This window comes from Neodothiora populina, assembly GCF_041146345.1.
Source record: "Neodothiora populina strain CPC 39397 chromosome Unknown canker_contig_14, whole genome shotgun sequence".
In the NCBI taxonomy this organism is placed as follows: Eukaryota; Fungi; Ascomycota; class Dothideomycetes; order Dothideales; family Dothioraceae; genus Neodothiora; species Neodothiora populina.
The window spans coordinates 1,409,657-1,430,613 of NW_027191408.1; the positions used below are offsets into that span (position 1 = coordinate 1,409,657).

Below are 20,957 nucleotides of genomic sequence, written 5' to 3' on the forward strand. Positions count from 1 at the left end.
CGCTACAAAAGTCTTGTCGACCTCGTGGTCTCCCAGTACGACCCAGTCAGGCGCAATTCCGGCATTACCCAAGGCTTTATTGTATCCGTCCTTATCTTGTAGGGTCAGGATAGTTTTATGAGACCACATGTCCACATATCGCTTATCGACATCAGTACATGGGAAAGTGCTGCTGCTTTTGTCAATCTGACAGCGGAAGTCTGGTAGTGAATGCAGTCAATATCGAGGATGACAGCTTCTGATAAGATTTTGCAGTACTCACAGCTCATCCCAGGACCTGGGGGGGCAATGTTCTCGGTGCTGGTCGCCCTGGCCACGTCAAACATGAAGCTCTTGTCCAGCACGGTGGGTACGAGCTGTTTGATATATGTGACGTAATACCCGAACTCCTTATCATAGCCGTCATTGACCGAGGTGTAGTTGTTGTATGCCGTATCAAGCATGGTGATCAATGTGTCCATAGCATAAGCTGCAACGCATTCTACCCGCAACCCATCGGAAGCTGCATAGAGATCGTCGAGATTGTTGAACGTTATGGTGTAATCGCATGGTTTGTAACTTTCAGGTGTTGTCGTGCCAGTTGTCGTAGGTGGGCCAGAAGCTGGTTGAGCAGTACAGCCCGACGTACAGCCAGCTGATGCATCATACATCGTTCCACATTGGCCGTTGTAACAGCAGGAACCCCCAGCCCACGATCCGCAGAAGATGTTGCCATGGCATTTTCCATTCCTTGTGTATTCATCCGGAATAATATTTTGAACCACTGTGAAAAAACGGGAGTCAACTTTTGCATATCAACAGAACTTGGAACACTTGCTCCTAGGAGAGCTGACGAAGCTGGAGAAGGAAAAAATTCGCTCTAGCTCACTCACGTTGCACGAATTGAGCCTGATTCCACGATCCGGCTCGCGGGGAGGGTTTGAAGGCTGTATTTAAGATATCAGTCATCAGCATAACTATGATGTACGCTTTTGCCGGTTTGCACTTACCATCAGCATTGGCGCAAGTGGGATCGTATCCAGGGAGTGAAGGATCGCTACCACCATCACTCTCTCCACCAGGCTTTACCCAGACAAAAGCATCGCACAGATCATCATCTGTCTCACTAGTAGGGCGAATTCCAAATCCGGCGCCCTTCACATTACACCAGTTGCCACCATAGGTACGCAGCCCTACACGTCCATTGCGACTAGTATCAACAATAGCGTGATTTGGCATACCGTTGGCTGCAATCTGCGCGCCGAGAAGGTGAATGTATCGCGTCTCATCTTGCGCTTTGTTGTATTGTGCATCCGGGAAATTCTCGAATTCTCCTGGAATCATGGACCATGCATTCCAATTCGAAACATTTGTCGCGATACCTTTGCATGATTTCGGCTTTCCGGCTGCTTTCCAAACATCGGCGATAACTTTAGCAGCAGGTGCTACTAATTGTTAGCGATGAGTTCCAAGCTGAAAGATCAGTAGGAAAACCTAGGAAGTCGAAGTCCTAGAAGATTCCGCACAGTCGCTTATTTGTATCGGCAAACTACGTGCTGGAATTTCACCTTCATGGGAACCTCCTACTACAGTAGCTACAATAGATTGGCTGATACATTCGACCCCTGCTAACAAGGTCGCTTACAAATATGGGTGCAATAATACGAACACAGAGAGAAGAATAATGCTTACCAACATTTGGGTCCCAACCCAGCCAGTTTCCGTTGCCTGCATCAATGTACTGAACAACGTTCGGAAGATCGAATTGTTTGAGTGCATAGGCGATGCCATCCTTGTATTCCTGTACTGAAGCGGCACATCTTGGATGAATCAAAGACGTAATCGCATTGGGGAGAGAATCGGGTTCTAGGATTAGGGCAATAGCAGTATTTGGATTCGCGAGAAAGATTTTCCGAAGAGCTAGGTAGCCAGGTTGTTAGCTAGTTCTCTCGAGCTGAAAACCTACATAACATACGGTCAATGTACTCAGCCTTATAACGCGCAAGTTCTCCAGTTTGATACTCTCCACCAGAAGCATCACCACCACAGTCACGACCTGGAAGATCGTAGATAACGAGACCGATAATATGCGTACATGGAACGTCTTTAATCATAGCATCTATAGTCGGGATGACTGCCTTCTGATCGCTGTAAAGTCAAATGATTAGTATACCGTCTCTTTCAATAAGAAGAACAATACAAACATCCACATAAAGGTTCCAACATCTCCAATCATTGCAGCCCTTCTAGCGAGGTCTGGATCCGCAATATTTTTGACTGCAGCTGCAACTTTTGCGGCGTAGTATGGAGTGGCGTATAGTTGTCGATTTTTGAAAGCATTGTCAGGGAGGACAACAGGATTTGGACACGCTTTTGCTAAGGCTGTTGAGAAGATCGAGCATGCCGTTATGCTACTAAGGATGAAAGACTTTATCATATCTTGACGAAAGTGCATCTCCTAGCAAAAGAACGAAAAGCTCCAAAGGCAAGCGATCTCGCAAAACTGTTGCATTAAGTCGGTTGTGCTATGCAAGCTAACAGCTATAGGAGAGAATTGCGGCAAATTCTAGAGCAGAGGTAAGCTGACGAAAACCGGAAGATCAGTCTAAGGACTAATAAACCCGAAGGAAATGATCTGTCTGTGATGGGACGGCTTATACTAAGAGCCAATTCAAAGATATATAGCCCAGTATTCACACCCTTTAGGGAAATTGCGAAAGAAGGCGCCCAAGACACTAAAAGAAACGCTCATTGCATGATACGCTGTCGGTTAGTGGGTCATGAACTGTAATTATCACTGTAAGTATGCCCTTTAAAGCCATCCCTATGTCTCGTATCAAGCTACCTAGTTTTAGCTAGACTGGAGTACAAAGGATTGATACTGGGTCTTGACTCACGGCTAGCGGTAAATGATACAACACGAATATGACATTACGACGTGTGTAAAGCGTGGTTCGCTTTGTATGTATGCCTTTAACCAGTGGAAGTATTTGATCCGGTTGGTAGCATCATCCTTAGTAAGGTCAAGCTTGTGTAGTCGCACACACTTCGCGAACCGATAGGGGTGTCTAGGGGAGGGTGATCTTACTACAATTCTGAGTTGTAGCCGTAGAGATGTCGAGTTGCTAATGCTTTGCTACCTCGATAGATTTATCGTAAGGTTGCTCGAGGAAGCCTTAGCGTAGCTTTGTCTTGAATGTACGATTGAGTAGCATTAGACAGTCGAACTGTTCTAAGGGCTTAGTGAGTTCGAGTTAAGGTCACAAGAAGAGTTCCTATAGCTATCTAAGTAGTGGTGACTGCATGGTGCTAGAGAGCGGTGCTACTCTTCCTAGGATGAGGCCATCGTTCGCAACCCCAATTGTTTGAAGACTCCAACCATACAGCCCATGGATTCCTATTATTGCGCAACAAATCTTATTCGGCCATCCTGTGCGATCAGCTTGAGCTAAGTGATTTAATCCATAATTGATTCAAGTATATACATATGAAATTGTGGAGAGTAATACATGCAGGCTGTTGTAAACAGCCGGCAAAACCGCAGGAAGCTTCCTGCGTATGGTAAGTAAGTCCAGATCGTTAAGTCTCGTACACGAATGGAGCACTTCTAGTCATTTCCAGGATCTAGAGTGACCTTTGCAAAGGCTCCTGGTCTAATCCAGTGTTTGTGGCGTTCGCATCTCGTATTTAGCAGCATCTCGTATTTTTCAACGTTTGGTGCCGGTCATGTAGGGGCTGACGCGAGGTTAAGATTTGTTGCTACACTCTTCAGCGCAAGTGACAGGGGCTACATTGATGGAAAAGATTGCCTTCAATTAACGTCTACGCTATCTACCCAACTCACAGCCAAAGAACACTACCAATCGTTAAGAAGCGAGGCAGTCGTGTTCTCTAGCAATGGATCGAGCTCCGAAGCCTGCTGAAATGGAAGCGAATCACAACTACATTCCAATTGGAATCGATCACAAAGGCCATGCGGTGTAGTCAAGTCGGACAGGTATTGCCTCTGCATGTAGTAGCATCCCTGACAGTGCCCTTGGAATATCCAAATTATGAGAAAGCCACCAATATTTGGATGAACTCTCCGTGATTGGATCATGCAAGCTTTTGTTCGCGGAAACTTGTTGGTGGATTCGCAGAACAGATCTCATTCAAATTCAAGACTTGGCTTATAGAACCAAAGGATTCTAGAAGCTCAACGTCAAGATCAAAGACGAGGAGATTTGACTTATGAATGTGTAAATGCTTATATAAAGCCTTTCGACTTTTTCGTTATCTTTTTCTAGTCGGTATCCTTCTCACCAACACCATGAAACTCTTCGGTCTGGTTCTAGCTTTGTTCATCTCGGTCGTCGTTGCTTACGACATCCCTGGAGCGTATGAACGAGTGTTTCTCTGGTACGCAAGAGAGATTGATACTAAGAGCGACCGCGCACCTCGGATTGCACCTAAATGCCCCAGACCATGCTCGTTCAATCAGTTTGTGGCATACATCAGCGACCCTGTATTAGACCCTGTGCCAAACCTCATCGACGAGAACGACCGACTGCCGAAAGTGAACACCGCAGTCAGAGCGATTCAGGCCCACGGATTGACTGGACTATATGACTTTGGGCATATCATCAGTATGTGAGAAGCAGACGTGAACGAGAGGCCAATCGACTGATGAGAATCGCGGACGGAGCGAGTTCGACTGCCGATCTGATCACGAACGCAGTCCAGTTCATGTCCAGCGGAGCCGGCACCACAGCCCAACAAAAAGGCATCAGAAACTCGATTAATGGTATTCGTTTTTATCGCATGGTGGCCAGCTCCGATGCCAAAATCAAAGGGCTACGAGGGAGATGGTCCGATATTGCAATCAAAACAAACCCGACTACCCTGCAGCTCGACGACGGTTCGAAGGTAGCTTTGCAGCTGCTCGATATCGGCACCACGATTCAGTCAAATCAAAATATACCACGGAATGAGATCGACGATGTCATTAGAAGCAAGACTGATGCAAGTCACGATGCTAACATACAGTGAGTAACCGACCACAACTGCACTGAGTCTGCTTTGCAATCGACTTACGACGTAACATTACAGCGCTGCGGCAGAAGGTTTCGCCGAATTGAGTGCTTGCAAAGCCTGAACGGGTGGGTAGTGAGGGTGCTTCTTGTCGTAGACATAGCGACGTCGGGCTCGCTGTCGCAGACGTCGAAGACAGATGGACGGTTCCCGATTAGGTATAGTTACTTAGCGGCGGGGATAAGTGTGGACCGTAGCCGAAAGTGACCCGTGTCTCGCTACGTGCGTTACTAAGAGGCACGACGTCGCAGACGGTACCCCGGTCTGCGACGTCGTTTTGGCGTTTGCAACATCTGCGACAGCACCCCTAGTAGATAGACACTAGCTAGGCTAAATGTTTTGGCTTAGCAAAAGCCGAAGGACTAAGTATAAGAAGCGTAGTACGGGAGAGGCTAGAACAAGGTGCAGGAACGAAGTGAGATGAAATGAGCAAGAAGAAGTTGCGCCACAAGCGGCTTAGCGTGGAAAGTTTGGCATGCGAGAGTACTAGTTCCTACCCATTTTACATTGTTCCTTATCGGTCAAGACCCCTGATCCTCCCGTATATCTAGGCACTAAGGCGAGATAAGCATTTAATAAAGCGATTCGAAGGATCCACACCTATACGAGTACTCTGGTACCCCCTGCTCGTTCGCGTGACCAGGTACTATACTATACCCAAGCCCATCCTTCGCAATCTCGACACATCTCAGCCCAACCATGGCCGTGAAGTAGGCGGGTGTTAGGGATCATATAATCTTCCAGAAAACCAACGGAGAGTTGTGAGCCCAGTCAACACGTCTCGCTGTTAGTATTATTCTCTGACCTAAACTTCAAACTCAACGCCATGGCTCATCCGCGACAGTCTGCCTTGCAAGACTTCCGTTTCAACCAGAGAGTGCTACAGGATGCCATCAACGGTGTTCGCATACCTGACTACCTTGGACTGGAGCTTGTTCAGCTCTGTGTCGTTGCGGGTATTCGTCGAAATGCAGGCTTTGGCCATGAGCTTCGAGGTCTTACGCCTCGCTTCACTCGCGCACTCAACGCCCAAGCTATCATGTATAGCAGAGATATCCCTGACATGAACGACCCAGAAGAATTTCCGTACTGCATATGGTATCCTTCGACGCCCGATCGCGATACATGTCGGAAGCTGATTACCCTGTATCCGTGGACGAAATATCAGGTTGGCCGTGTCTGTGCCGTGGCGAATTATGACGATCTCTACAAAGAACTTGATATTCTGCCCGAAGTAGGCATTGCTGAGGAAGCTCGTGAGAACGGAAGTGAGGCCATCTATTCAGCGATTGTCAAACATCCTGTCAAGTACGCTGTATTCAATGACTACTCAAATTCACTCGTCTTGGAGAACCCGCCAATTTCTCTAATGAACGGCAACACTTGTGTGACGGCACTCCTGGAGTCGAAGCAATCATTCAAGCGACCAAGGGCAAAGTCTACTCTAGAGTCCGACCGCAACGGGTTTGAGAGCCGGTTGTACGACATCTGCGAGGATATGTCAGTAGACGTCAAGCGGAGCGAGCCTCGCTCAGTCGATCAATCAGTGGTTCTACCACTACTCTATTCTCCACTTCCAGCAGATCTTCCCACAGTCGACAAAGACATGCTCATATTGTCAGCGGCGTGTCACGGCAACATTGATCGATACATACGCCTGCGACGTCCACAAAAGATCAAAGGCGAGCTTGCGTGCTTGATCCGAGGCATATACCATGATCCGTTGTTTGCCAAGTTCTGGTCACTTCAACCAGCTGCCGAGATAAACGACTCTCGCATACGACGGGCAATCAATGCCCGTTTCATCATGACGAATGATCTATCACGAATCACGCCCACGACTCCCGTGGACGAGTTGCCCTATTGTATATGGTTCCCACAGCCCGCTTATTATGGCGTCTATGAAGAAATAGCGCGACTGCGGCCTGAGATGAAGTTGCAGGCGGCGCGGGCATGTATAGTCGCCAACTACCAGCGAAGCTTCGAGAAAATCGATCCACCACACGATTCCGCCCTTGTGAAAGAAGCTCAACAATCTCCCAACCCATTCTTTCTGAAGCATCTCCAAGCCAAAGAAGCACAAGGCGATACGACAGGGGAAGACTATGAATCTGCATACTGGAAGTTCTTCACTATCAAGGACGCACTCAAACCACCCACTGCTTCTATCTTAGGTGAGCTCAATGCATCTAGCATTGGAACCACGCAAGATTGGATCTACGACGGTGTTCAAGCGGAGATGTCAGGAGTCCAGGTTAGTATCTGTACGCCTGAAGAAGTAAAGCAGAGTGGTATCGACGATGTTATGTTCAGGTATCCTTCTACAGAATGAACATGTATTCGACGTCTCTTTCATATCTAATCCTGATCCATATTGTGTTTCCTCAAATGCTACGTGTTCGTCACATAAAAGGTTTTGCTTTTTCCGATCTGATCAACTTGCAATTTTGACTAACCGCTAGGTTTGATCTGATTTGATTTGATTTGATCTGTAAGCTATTTGTAGGCTTGTGCCTATATGAGCTGTCCTTAAAGGTAACCTGACAATTAAACTCCGCATGGCCTTTGTCTCCACTAAGTCCCCACTCTAACCTAATAACATACTGGGGACGATGTTATTACTGGAGTTCCTTTCTCTTTTTGTCTTTTTTTCCCTCTTTAGTGCGCCTAACTCCTGCTTAACTTGCCTCGTCATACAGTTCCCTTCCCATCCTTCCTGTTTGTTGCAAGAAGTGTATTATTATCTTAACTATCTTTAAATTCGGCTTCCACTTTGTTTTGTCTTTATCGATTAGTTTCCTTGTCTTCTAGTCTATTCTTACTATGTAACCGTTTAGCATATATAACAGGTCGCCTTATCTACGGCCCTGCCTCTTTCTATAAGCTCGTACGAAGGTCCTTTTACTTAACGCATTTTAAGAGAACATAGCGAACTGTTTCCCTCGGACTACCGCACGAATGACACGCTAATAGTGCTGCCTTAATCCTTACTTCAAGCTCTTAAAGTTAAGAGTAGTTTGTTCTCGCTTAAACAAGGATTCTCGCTTATTCGGCGGTAAGGGCGTAATATAAGCTTATAATGTACCTGCTAAAAAGGGCTATATCTAATCGTCTAATATATTTGCCTTAAGGTCTTAACGGTCCTGTACGAGCTTTCGTAGTTAGCTGACTTTCGAGATGCTTTTGAACTAGCCGTATCTCTACTACTCTTCATGTCGGCTTATCTGTGATTATAGCTTTCAAATATGTCGCGGCCTTTGCTGCTTAATTAGCTTCCTCGTTACTTAAGTTATCGAAGTGCGCTAATATTTATATAAAAGAGACTATTCGTCCGGCTTCCCGTGCTTATATAAGAGCTTCCTTGTTACGATCCCATACGTGTACCCCGCACGAATCACTGGCTTGGCAAGTGATTACCCCTGGACAGGGTTACCTTCCAAACAGAATCGCTTGGCTCACGAGTGATCACGGTAATTCAGGAATCACTCGACTCACGAGTGATAGGAGTGATACACTACACTCACTTACGACACCGAAAGGTATATAGCAATAGACAATGTTCCCCTATGGAACATTGTGTTCAATTTCAATTCAGTTACCAGTGATTGGAATTACCTCTTCACGTGTGCCTTGATACTCCTCTTCACGAGTCCAACCCAGGAGAGACTATCATGGTAGTAGCCTCACAACCAATCCTTAACAGCACGGTGAGGTCATGCCAACTCTAATAGAGCGCGTCGAGATGGAAGATGACATCGATAGAGGACATACGACCGAGTCCCCGGATTGATTTGCAAGACATGGTTCATTATCGAGAAGGTTATTGCGAGTTGTACTCCAGTAAATACTTAATCTGGAGTCGACAGGAACTTCATTCGTCGCTCACAGTTCTGTCTGATTGTATCTTTGCCATTCGAAAAAAATGCTCTGACTAAGATGCTTCCGCATGTTGCAACTCCTTAAGATGATCTGTATTGTCACATCCATATTTCAATTAGCCACGGCAGAAAGCGTTGTTCTAATAACCTAAGTACTTCTTCCAACCTACTGTAGCACACAGAGTGAGTGTGCTGCCAGCTTCAGCCATATGTAGTATGAGTAAAGTATTTACCTACTGTAGGTAGCAATCTTTGAGGTAGCCGAACACTGGTCGTTGAGGGTAATACTATAACAGCAACGACAGTTTCCAAGGAGCATCACTGATTCGTGGGACAGGGTTACAGCCAGTAGTATCCATCCAGTAGCAAGGCTCTACCGCTTTAGCATAGCTAGTTTCGACGCCCCAGCGATAAAAGATCATATCAAATCATTTACATATCATGACTTAGTGACGTTTAACCTGTTTCGTGATCGGCTCCGCTCGTGGGTCGATCCTATATTCAATTATTCAATAGTAGTAACCAACGAACCATTCTAACAGTAATAACTCCACAGCGAATAGTAAAGTGGGCGAAGTGACACTGGATGAGTCTTAAGCCTTAGCGGAAACGGCTTGTATGTCAGTCGCCTGATATCTACCTACCCTATTGTGAACCACCGACCTTAACGCCTCGGATGACTTCTTTAATCCTTCATATGGAGTACGATATGGTCACTTTGATGCATAAGGTAAGCTATGGGATAAGTATCTAGATGGCCTGAAAGTTGAATCTCTGTATGTCGTATTCATATTACGTTTTCTGTGTACTGCTTCAGCATTTCAGCTGTATCGCTTCACTTTCGGGAGACTTTATTCTTCCCCAGCAAGATCGACTCATATAGCTATGTAGTAGCTAAATGTCAACACCATAAAAATGTAATAATCAATCGTAATCACATAAGTACATGCTTCAGGCTATGCTACAGTGTTGAAGTACGGCAATAAGACGTGCAATAGAAGAGGCTTTTGCTTGCAGCTTTGCCATGCGGACCGCTCGATAGCGACCTACTGTACCTTATCATACAGTACTGCATCCGAGGTTGCTTAGATCAACAATCGACTCCGGGTACTCCGTATTCTACACTAACCCATGTTTATTCCGCTTGCTGTCGATGCGGCAGGACGGAAGGTCTTCTGTTGCGAACAATTCTCCGCAGTGCAAGCCTAGACTCCGACAAGCCTAGGATCAGCTGCCGTTTCAGATTGCGCCTCCTTATCAACATATCACCCAACCAGAGCACACTACAAGTGCTGCAGCCCGGAATATGTAGGGCAGTGTTCTGTTAGCTGATGATAGTCAACCTAGGCAATCCTGCAACACTAGTCGGCTATGTACTGTACTCAGCAGGTCTGCCGGAAGCGCTTTCATTCCTTTGTTTGCTGATTCCTTTCTTCCCCGCTCTAGCTGATGCCGATGATACCATGCCTAGACTTCGACCTTTGGCAGCTATCATAGGTCCGTGGAGTTTCCATATTTTTGCGGTTGGCGTCTGTCATGTGAAGCTGTAAACGCAGTGTAGATAAAACTAGCAGATTCATGTCTGCGGCTAGTAAGTCATGTTCATTAGCTATGCAAAATTACAACGAAGAACCAGTTTCGCCCAATGAGCTCATCAGATAGGTTCAGGAACTACCCAGAATATAAATAGAAGGCTCAGCGGACAACTTCGAGCGGTATGCTGACTAGGCTGGGTTGATTGAGGTTACTTGCTTTCTGGTACACTTTCACGTTCGTCACCGTTACGCCTTAACAGGAAATAGCCTGTGCATCAAAGTAGAAAGGAAAACAGCTGATAGGGCGTTCTGCATAGGAGGCTAAGGTCTGGTCTTTGACGTTACCTACGTCGCTGTTTTCGGGTTACAGAATTGATCGGCCTGCATGGTGCTGTGCTTGACATAGTCAATTTGGGTGGGGGGACCCACTTTCCGGGGGGCTTTGCTCTGCATGAGTCCTATGTAAGTCCTACTGCCTTTATGTTCGCGTAGACCATACAGAACGTAAGATAGATATGAAAAAACAACGACAATCTCTGTGACGACCATAGCAATAGGCGAGAGATTGTAGTCAGGTAATGCACTTGACTTCTCTCATAGGTTCATTGGAGAAGCGAGCTCGATGCTTTCCTTCATAAACACATACTTGTCACTTCGATTTGAACGGAAAATTGAGCCAAACATGCTACCTGAGAGAAGATGACGCGCTGTATGTGGAGGTAGTGTGTCGGCCATTTAATACATCAATAAGCCATAATCTTTGGCTTGTGAAACGGGCGTAGCAGGAGTCAAGGTTCACAGCGGCGCAGCGCAGAATCGCCTTGGTCTCCAGTTTACTGCTTCGAACTCTCGTTTTTCGGAAGCAGTATTTACTTGTATTTTGTGAGCCTGTCACTCACTTATTATGAACTTTGAGGCATTGTCAGACCGAGCCCGGTCTCCGACATGATCGTCCCACTCTTTTGCTGCGGAACAGGACCTGGCTCGGGGCTGCGCCTCAAAGGGCAAGGAAGACAAAATTTATAAGCCACCAGGCACACATCGTCTCACATTCGGTAAGGCACAGACGGACAGTCTTCTGGAGTCTAAGCGCCTAGTGAAGACTTCCTCGTTTCTATATAGACTCGAAGTCGCCTCCAGCTTTCATGATCGTCACAATGGTGACCTACATCGCAGCCCCTCCAAAAGAAGGAACATTCTCTCATAAAGCTTAATACTGGTTTTATACTGCAACCTCTTCCGCAATCTGGTGATATTTGAATAATCTACTTTCCCATGTCATTAGCCACACGTCCAATAGCCCACTCAGTCATCTGCTTGTTCATTCAATTGCTTCTGATAGATACTCTGGAATTGGAACCTGCACCAGCAGATGATTATCTACACTATGCGTAAGTGGGAAGCATCAATGACCCGATCATAGCTGAAACTTTCGAAGGTAATCTCTCACATAGGGTGCGACTGCAGGCTCAGAAAAGTAGCATTGCTTTATTTGAAATGGTCAAGCATCTCGCCTTCAGATGGCGATTCTGTGACAACACGAAGGTCTCCGACGAGGAATCCGGGCTCAATCGAACCAACACGGTCAATCCGGGAGAGATAGCTGCCGGACATCCCGAAGCCAAGGCGATGGGAAGCGAAGACTGCGGTGAAACAGTCCGTACTCAGCGCAGCCATACCGGCCCAAATCTCTCTTGGGACTTTACAGTACCCGAATTATCGATCGCGAGTAATGGTGGTAGTCCTCTCTTCGAAGTCGTAGCTGCAAGCATAGAGTATGGTGGATTGGCACTCGAGCTCAATTCAGATATGAACCAGGCTGTCCACCACACGGAATCGACTAGTGCGAAGGAGCGCAAAAGCCACTCACCTGCTCTGAGACAGTTCAAAGCTATCCTTTACGGATCGTGAATCAACGTTCTACTCCTCTGCGTTCCTGTTGGATTTGCCGTCAAGTATGCTCACCTCAATGAATATACTCTTTTTACCATCGACTTCGTCGCTATCGTTCCGTTAGCTGCGATGCTTTCCTTCGCCACCGAGCAACTGGCACTATATGTCAGAGATACGACGGGTGGCCTACTCAATGCCTCATTCGGTAACGCCACGGAGATCATTGTCGATATCATCGCCTTGAATCAGGGAAAGATCACCATTGTGCAGACTTCGCTCATTGGCAGTATGCTTCTGGATCTGCTGCTTGTCTTGGGCATGTGTTTCGCCTTGGGTGGTTACAATCGCATCATGCAGAACTTCAACGCTACCGTGGCGCAAACTGCCGCCAGCATGCTCGGGTTTGCCGTCAGCTCGTTGATCGTACCAACAGCCTGCAAAGCCTTCGGTAGCGGCAGTGTAGACATCTCCGGAGAGTCCCATGGAGTTGCAGTAACGATATCTTGCTGTTCGTTTATGCAGCCTTCCTCTACTTCCAGTTGAGCACTCATGCCCACATCTACGCTGAGCCCTCGCAGAAGTCATTAGAGATCAAGAGTACCAAGAAGCAAAAGAGGAGAGCATCGCTCAACCGTGGAACCGTAGGACTTGATTCGCCGACTGAAACTGGCGGCCAGGTCCATAAAGCTGATACGGCGCACGCAAGGAATGAGCAGGAAGAGCAACCAATTTTAAGCAAGACCGGTGTTCTCGTCTCTCTTGCTATCGCCACTGTACTGATCGCCTTCTGCTCTGAATCTATGGTCAGCGGTATCGATTACATCGACAAAGATGGTCATGTATCCGAAGAATTCGTCGGTCTTATTCTCTTACCAATCGTCGGCAACGCTGCAGAGCATGCTACAGCGATCACGGTCGCTATGAAAGACAAGATGGATCTTGCAATCGGTGTCGCCGTCGGATCCAGCTTGCAGATCTCTTTGCTAGTCGTACCACTCATGGTTGTCGCCAGCTGGTGCGGCGTCGGCGATGCCACACTGTCTTTGAGCTTTGACGGCTTCCAGATTGCCGTGTTGTTCGTCTCAATGCTTCTTGTGAACTACGTCGTTCACGATGTCAAGAGCAATTGGCTCAAAGGAACACTTCTCATGTGGCTTTACATTATCATCGCAATCGCCGCTTGGCTTTATCCTATGAAGAGTACAGTTAGTCGATCTCCCTGACCAAGCGTCGTTTCATGCAATAACGAATCGACGAAGTTAAGCCTGCCCTGATCTTTTCTTCAAACCCTATATACCGATAGTACAATCAATCTCAATCAATATGGAAGCAACAATCGCGACCGTATATCATAACGTACCCAGAGTCCACAAGCTAAGAACGCAAAGTCAAGAAATCATAGGGTTGAACGCACGAAGCTACTATTTCTCACAATATGATGCAGATATACAGTCGTCCCTCTTGCTACCTTTACGTTGCATCGGTTCCTTCTCTTCGTTAACCCTGGTGAAAAGCCTAGGTGGGGGCGATGTACGTATCGCGGTGAACTGGATGTAGGAGAGAAATTGGAACTCACACATGTCAGAGCAAGGAACAACTACCTCTCGTTTCCTTACCTACGCTGTCTCGGATCCACCATTGAGCAATTGCCCAGTTTCTACAATCTGCCCAGAATAGGTCTATATCGTGAAACCTCCGGTCAAACAATGTTGCTCGAGCGAACATAAGCCAGATCACCATCCATGAGTATCGGGGATGAGATCATTTAGAATTCGGGATAGTCTGCCATAAGGCTGGGCTATGCTATACATCTGTCCACACAGCGATGACTAACCTGTCCTGTCTCACATGCAATACGATTACGCTGTTTCCAATGAATCACTGCGGCAACGACGTTCATATCGTGACAACATTTATTGAATACATGATGAAGAAGATCGAGATGTCCACGGTCAGGAGGATTAATGGGCCAGAAAATATTAGGATGCGGCTGGTCCGGTCCGATTCGATCTGAGAATTGGTGGGTGATGGCAGATCCCATGATCGAACACATGACCAAATGGAAAATATTTCTCATGTTACATACCCTTGATGTAATCCTCAAGGTGCAGTGTGTGACTTCATCTTTTAATGACTTGATTCAACGTTGTAGCACTCATGATACGAATTTAAGGCGAAAGATCCGGAGAGAACGAACGAAGGAGCCTGCAGGTGAGTCGTTCATTATATTGTTGTAATATGTCTAAGTCATTACTGTACATCATCCGGCTTGGTGGGGGCATTGTAACACGCCCCGCACATACCCTGCGCAAATTATGACCAATCACGAGAGGTACGACTGCAACATTGAGGGAGCAAAGCATCGATCATGAGAGTCTTGCGTCACCTGATTTCTGTAGTTAACAAAGGAGCTTGCTTAGGGGGGCAATATGGCCGCATCAGGTTGATATCCCAGATCTACAGTACGCGTAGTGTCGGGATTAGTCTCGAGCTTCGAAGCCGCACTGTCACACACCCGAACACAGCTGATCAACCATTCTACAACATGAGAAGAAGAGCATCGTAAAATATGAGCGACAGCTGCTTTTAGACAAGCATCTCGACTTCGGGTTGGGAAGATCCCCATCGAGATGCCCTTCATCGCTTTTGCCTATACCCTTGCTATCCGGATCTTGCTTGTGTCTGCACTTTCTCACCACAGCGCCCATACCTGCAACCTTCGCACAAGCCACTCTGATGCCGCCCCTTGCTTCAACCGGAGAAGCACGGTGTTTCCACCATAATTCCACGCCATTTCTTTAGACGATATGCCACCCTATCCGCATAGGTAGAGCCCAGGTCTGGCTTGCTCAGGTGACCGCAAGACTTGCAACGTTGATGATATACTCTTGCATTGTACTCATTGACAGAGTACTCACAAATAGTGATGGCGCTTTACTTGTTTGACCACCCATCGAAGGGACATGCCTTGTTGTTGCATTCAAAGGGCCCATAACTCCAGTGTCATATTCATTGATGACACCATCGGACTCATCGACATCGTGAAACTCGAGAATTATGCTGTCCGCTTCGATCTGGCATACTATATCCTTGTTCAATGCTAGAAATATGGATCATCCATGATCCACACCACTTCCTGTCGGAGTGCCCCGTTGAACAGTCTTCTTGATCTTGAAGACTTTAGTCTACTTGATGTCGACCTTCATAGCGTCGAGGTCTGCTAGTAGGCTGTGCAGAGGCTGTTGGAGAGCCTTCACAGTATTGGATGTCCTTTTGGAACCGCCAAAGTCAACCATTGGAATGTCTCTATATGGATCGCGGAGTCATGACTGCGTCGGGTTAAAAAGACAACCACAATCGTGTCTGTGAGTATGGTAAGTGATACTCGCCTGTTACACACATCAGATGACACTTCGAGAGCAGACTGCTGTGGTGCTCATGAGCATAAGGCAACGGTTGAAAGAGATGAACAAGTAGAAACGGACAAGAATATAAGGATTTTTCAAGTAGCTCCTTCGCATCATACGGACCAACCTATCATATTACAAGACCCGTGTATGGTCGGCGTCTCATACAAGCGCACACACCTGCACCATACAGCTAGATTTATTCTGACTGGAACTTTGAAATAGTTCCCAAGCGGCATGCTTGTTACGAAGCCTGTATCGTAGCTCGAAGAATTTCTGCTATTGCTGTCGATGCGGAGTGCATATGTTAGGGCCTTGGTAGCCCTGTGTTCCAGCCAGAGCATTCGATTGAGACCACAAAAGTAGCCAAGTGGCTTGGAGGTTCCCAGTCACAACTACGACAAAAATAGAGTAACGCCTCAGTCAAAATATTAGCTTGTCAATACGACAGCGATAGGTCCTTCCAACATCCAACGATGCGATCATTCCGGCAGATGTGGCTACTGCCACGTCCTTGCAATCTCCTGAATCTTGCTGGTGGAGGGGTGATGAAAGCCAACAGCTCAACATACACAGCATGAATGACATGGGTCACTTTATGACGGATGCACTTTCAGAAACGCCTGCAAGACGAGCTAATCTGCACATAATTGGTCTACTAGGCTTCGTGAAGCTCAAGAGCAGTGTCTTATGCAAAGGTGCCCAAGGGCATGCATTGATTTCTCCACACCACCAGAATGGAGCGCAACAAGTTTTCGATCCTGGAGGAAACGCCGTGTCAACCGTAGCTGCGACATCTCGGTACCTGTGTTCCCCAATTCTCTATAGATATTTACAGAACAGCTTGGCTATCTATGTCGGGATCGTTCTCATATGTTCCTGTGTACTGGTGGGCGGCTGTGGGTCAAGTTGACTCCATAGCTATACGCAATATCCTTCCGTCAGAGGCTCCGATGTTGTCAATCATACTGCTGTAGGGCATTTAGCCATCGAGTCTATATTCAGATGCTTAGTGGAGATGTTTGAGCGTACGTCCTGTCGCTACCGGGGGTATCTTGATTGCCTATGAACATGTTAGATATAGTACTTGAGAACGCTGAGCAGGAAGCTCACCTCACTCCAGTATCTACATGTCATGGAAGCGCAGTCGTAAAGGGTCTTTCTATCTTTGGCAAGATTAAACCGACTCGAAGCCTTGCAACACCAACTATGACCTGCTAGGTCCTGGATAGGTCACACTTCGCAAGATTTAATTCCTTAGTCCGGCCCTTGATGAATCTTAATGGCCGACTTGATCGAACAAGTGATTGTTCTCTCCACACTTCTCGCATTGACTCATAAAGTCAGACATACTGGACGTGCTTGTGCTTATCCTAATATAGTAATGATGACTTCTTGGAGGTTGATCTGTACTGATCAACAATTGATACTGATACGAGCGTCAAACCGCTGCATTGAACAGTGTCAAGGGCTCGATTAATAAGGGATTAACGATAATTGATATGGTGGGGTATCTGTATTCCGATGCGGTGGCGACAACATATTCGTCGCATATCACCAGTCTATATCACAGCTCTTGCTCGAAATCTGTTATAAGGCGGGCTTGATCACTGTCATAAGCGGCACAATCTACCAATCTGATGTCAACACCATGGGAGACTTCTTGAAAGGCTGCTTTACCTAGACTTGTCGTCATAGTGTCAAATTTCGTGGGGTCGGGGGTCAGCGCGGGGAAATTCAGTTCATGCACACTACACTGCATGCCAAGAAGTCTCTTGTCATTATAGCGGAGCAGTAGGAATGCGTTCGATGGTTCAAGTATACGAGACCTCCCGGGAAAGCCTTTCCTATTGCGCGCTATAGGGACATCCTGACCAAAGGTAGAAGGGAGAAAAAAAGGAGGACCAGAACGCGATTTCTCGTTGTCTAGGCATGGATCAGGTCCTATTGACACCGACGAGGTTCATGAACTCGTTACGTGTCTCGAGGTTCTTTTCGAAGCAACCAAGGACGCAATTGGTGATAATAGTGATACCCGTTTTCTCGACGCCACGCATAACCATGCACAAGTGGCTCGATTCCATGATGACAGCGACGCCCTGCGGTTTGAAAATTTGGATGATGGCCTGGAATCCGAGAAGTGTTGTTTACTCAAATATCTCCACCCTTACTACAATAGAGTAGCTAGAGACAATACAGGTTGCGACATCTATTTGACTGATGATAACTCTGGCTCTCATACTAAAGCAAAAAAGGTTCTGGTAACGCGTGCTTCACAGCAAGGTATCCTAATCTGCGCCACAAGCAAGCACTAGCCCTGACACACAACGAAACGAATATTCGACGCCTTCAAGATTGAGATGGCAATATGTTCAGCATGTGGTGCAGATTCAGCAGCAATATTGGAAGCAGGAAAGCATATTCGATAGAATTGTAAAGGAGTCAGAAATGATTGTAAAGAGGATTTGGCAGCATGACACAAAATCGACATTCTTTCGACGCGCAGGGAATTGCCTTGAATGTGATGAATGTGGGGAATGGCACTTCTTCTGCGAATCATCAGCTATAATTGAATCAATGACTACTTGAATGCGACAGACATTGCTAGACTTGGCGGTAGGGTGGGTACTCGTACATACTTTCCATTACGTTGCTAAGGCCCTGTCATTAGACAGCCCTGAACGAAGTTGTGGCATCATCATGAGAAAAATCCTCCATTCAAATGTGGCAGCAGGAGCCCATCGCGGAAGCCTCTTAGATAAGTATCGACGTTGATGCTACGCAGCCAGACATCCCGCCCTAATTCCGTCTCGATCGCCGTACGCCTCCGATATCCGAGACACTCCCCGTCTTCGACAAAAGGCACCGGTCTCCCGAACACTGCCTGTGCCACTAATGCCGGCTCAGAGCCTACAAACACTCGGCTGCGCAGCCGAAGCCTCTCCATACTTTCGCTCATATCTGTCTCCGTTCCTTCTGCTTGTACTGTATGCCAATCTCTCGACGTACTCAAGGCTGGCACACAGCTGCTACAGTGTACTGCAGCGATACCAAATTCTCCATGCCATCCACCTTTGAACTCTTCTGGCAACTTCTTTGTGCTGCAACCCACGGCGACCATGCTGCTACACGTCACGCAACATAAGATACCCTGACCTGCGACGTCGATGCCCTCCTTTACAGCAGCTGCTTCGCTTCTTTGTTGTTGAATAGTTGCCGAGTCTGGGTCTTGTTGACTTGCGCCCGTGCCTTCTTTCGATCGAAATTGGTTGTTACTACGGAGATCAGCGATTTGTCATCTAGAAATGTAGGTATATGTACTAGGATCCTCAGGCATTTCCTCAACAGCCTCGCAATCCTCGTTTGCTTCGAGAATAGTCTCGTCTGCAACGGGCTCTACATGATTCCATCCTGAGAAAGGCTCTGGAGAAGGCTCAGAAGGAGGCTCCGAGGTCTCGACATCGATGTTGGTGCAAGGTTCGTCCTCACCCCAGTAAACCTGCGTACGTCCTGTCTTTACCAGGTGTGAATATGTCTCGCTGTCAATCTTTCCCTGGGTATGAAGCTCCTCTATCTTCGCACGGAGTGCCCTCAGATTCTTGGTAGACTTCTTGCTGCTCATGATGTTCTCGTATTCTCCAGTGATTGGAAAGACTACGAAGAAGAGTTGGACCTTTCGAATGATGTCGGGTGGGAGGGGTTTAGATGTAGCTTCGCCGTCCCCACTGCATCAATGTCTCGATAATATATTGGCCGGCGCATATGCTTGATCATACAGCTGCCTTGTAGCAATTCGCAATTAAGGGCACCGGAAGCGCAATGCACATGTCACGCACACCTCGGCTCTGGTATGGTCTCTGATCGCGTAGATCATACACTCTTTGTGACATGTTCTCTAGCCTGCAAACATAATTTTACCTTGCAGTGGGTGGGCGTGCTTATGCATGCATAGGTCAGTCCATATGCCTACTGTACTAACGATACATGATTTCCATGCAGCTAGATAGACCTTCAATGAAGCTGTAAATGTATGCGGCAATCCGAGATGTTATCGTAGGATTGCTCGTTCTCTGACCGCAATTTGAGCTGTACCTTGAAGAGTTGAGCTGGATTTACTAGGAAGTACAAGTGGCATCGGCGATATCTGAGGAGCATTATCCCTGCCTGCATGTAACGCTTGTAGCATCCTATCAAGCTACGCACACCAGGTAGGTCTTGCGCCTGCCAATTTGAGACGCTTACGATTCTAATATTTTGTAGAGCAAGTATTGATCCTCGCGACTGACATCTGTAAGACTTTACATGAGAAAAGAGCGATATCAAGGAAACGCTGCGCGTCAGGGGCTCGACACTTCGTACTCGACAGAACGGAAACAGATGTACTCCATCATCAGAGATCAACCGTGGCGGACACTGAATGTTGCATACTTGTAATTCGCGATTGTGATTCATGTACTCTGTAATCTGGATCACATAGAGTTCGCTCTTCCTCGCTTGTTTACAGAACATATGCGGCATAGTCGAACAGTCGATTGATGGAGCAATAGTGCATTGACAAGGGCGAGTTTTTTCAGGTGAGCAGAACCTACTTGAGTGTCCATAAAATTCCGATATCCTTCGTCTATATTGCTGAAAAGGTTTTGAGCACCGCAATCATTAGTTCGCCAGCCCTCGCTTGCTATATGAACGATTACAGCTACAGTCGGCGTCAATCCGAAGAAAATTGTGCTCGCCTCAGATGCTTGGATAGTCGCAACGAACGGACACGGTCGCCCTCGTGTTGTCCATGCTGGAATATACCCGCACCTACGTACAGAATTCTCCGTCTCCGCAACGCCCTGTGGCGCATGGGCTGGCATTCCAATGCGGGGAAGACTTGGCGACTTATGCGGAACTTCGCAATCAAATATGCTCACCCGAGTCTATACATTCAACTCATTCAGATACACAGAGATGTGATATCAATACTACCCAAGCACGTTACAGGCTGTGAGCTATGAGCTACTAAGCGACACCTGTATCTTGACGAGTCCTGCAGAATACTTTGTTCGTCTTCTGCTATCGAATTGTCTTGTTCCTCGTCTCCACAATGCCGAGACGTCACGTGCCAGAGATCTTCTCTGCAGTCTTGTTGTTGCCTGACAGCTTTGTTTCTCTCTTTCTTCCTTGCCTTTTACAAGCTTACCTCATCGACA

The 20,957-nt window shown here is 47.0% G+C and overlaps 4 protein-coding genes across 5 annotated transcripts; 3 read left to right on the plus strand and 1 right to left on the minus strand.

The window, feature by feature from the left end:
• Positions 1-864: 864 nt before the first annotated feature.
• AAFC00_002381 (uncharacterized protein) lies at positions 865-1,323 on the minus strand (the record flags this gene model as incomplete). Its single annotated transcript, XM_069348509.1, has 2 exons — positions 865-926; positions 990-1,323. 2 exons carry the CDS (start codon positions 1,321-1,323, stop codon positions 865-867), a joined length of 396 nt encoding a protein of 131 aa, XP_069201786.1.
• Positions 1,324-5,875: 4,552 nt separating this feature from the next.
• AAFC00_002382 (uncharacterized protein) lies at positions 5,876-7,381 on the plus strand (the record flags this gene model as incomplete). Its single annotated transcript, XM_069341688.1, has 1 exon — positions 5,876-7,381. One exon carries the CDS (start codon positions 5,876-5,878, stop codon positions 7,379-7,381), a length of 1,506 nt encoding a protein of 501 aa, XP_069201787.1.
• A 4,356-nt stretch (positions 7,382-11,737) lies between these two features.
• AAFC00_002383 (uncharacterized protein) lies at positions 11,738-12,373 on the plus strand (the record flags this gene model as incomplete). 2 transcript variants are annotated; one of them, XM_069341690.1, is made up of 2 exons in its annotated part: positions 11,738-11,853; positions 11,917-12,373. In XM_069341690.1, the coding sequence occupies 2 exons, from the start codon at positions 11,738-11,740 to the stop codon at positions 12,371-12,373; spliced, it is 573 nt and encodes a 190-aa protein (XP_069201788.1). The 2 variants fall into 2 exon arrangements, with proteins under 2 accessions (XP_069201788.1, XP_069201789.1); XM_069341689.1 differs by having other exon boundaries at positions 11,835-11,853; positions 11,901-12,373.
• Positions 12,374-13,155: 782 nt separating this feature from the next.
• On the plus strand, positions 13,156-13,658 carry AAFC00_002384 (uncharacterized protein; the record flags this gene model as incomplete). Its single annotated transcript, XM_069348510.1, has 2 exons — positions 13,156-13,560; positions 13,620-13,658. The coding sequence occupies 2 exons, from the start codon at positions 13,156-13,158 to the stop codon at positions 13,656-13,658; spliced, it is 444 nt and encodes a 147-aa protein (XP_069201790.1).
• Between the last annotated feature and the right edge of the window lie 7,299 nt (positions 13,659-20,957).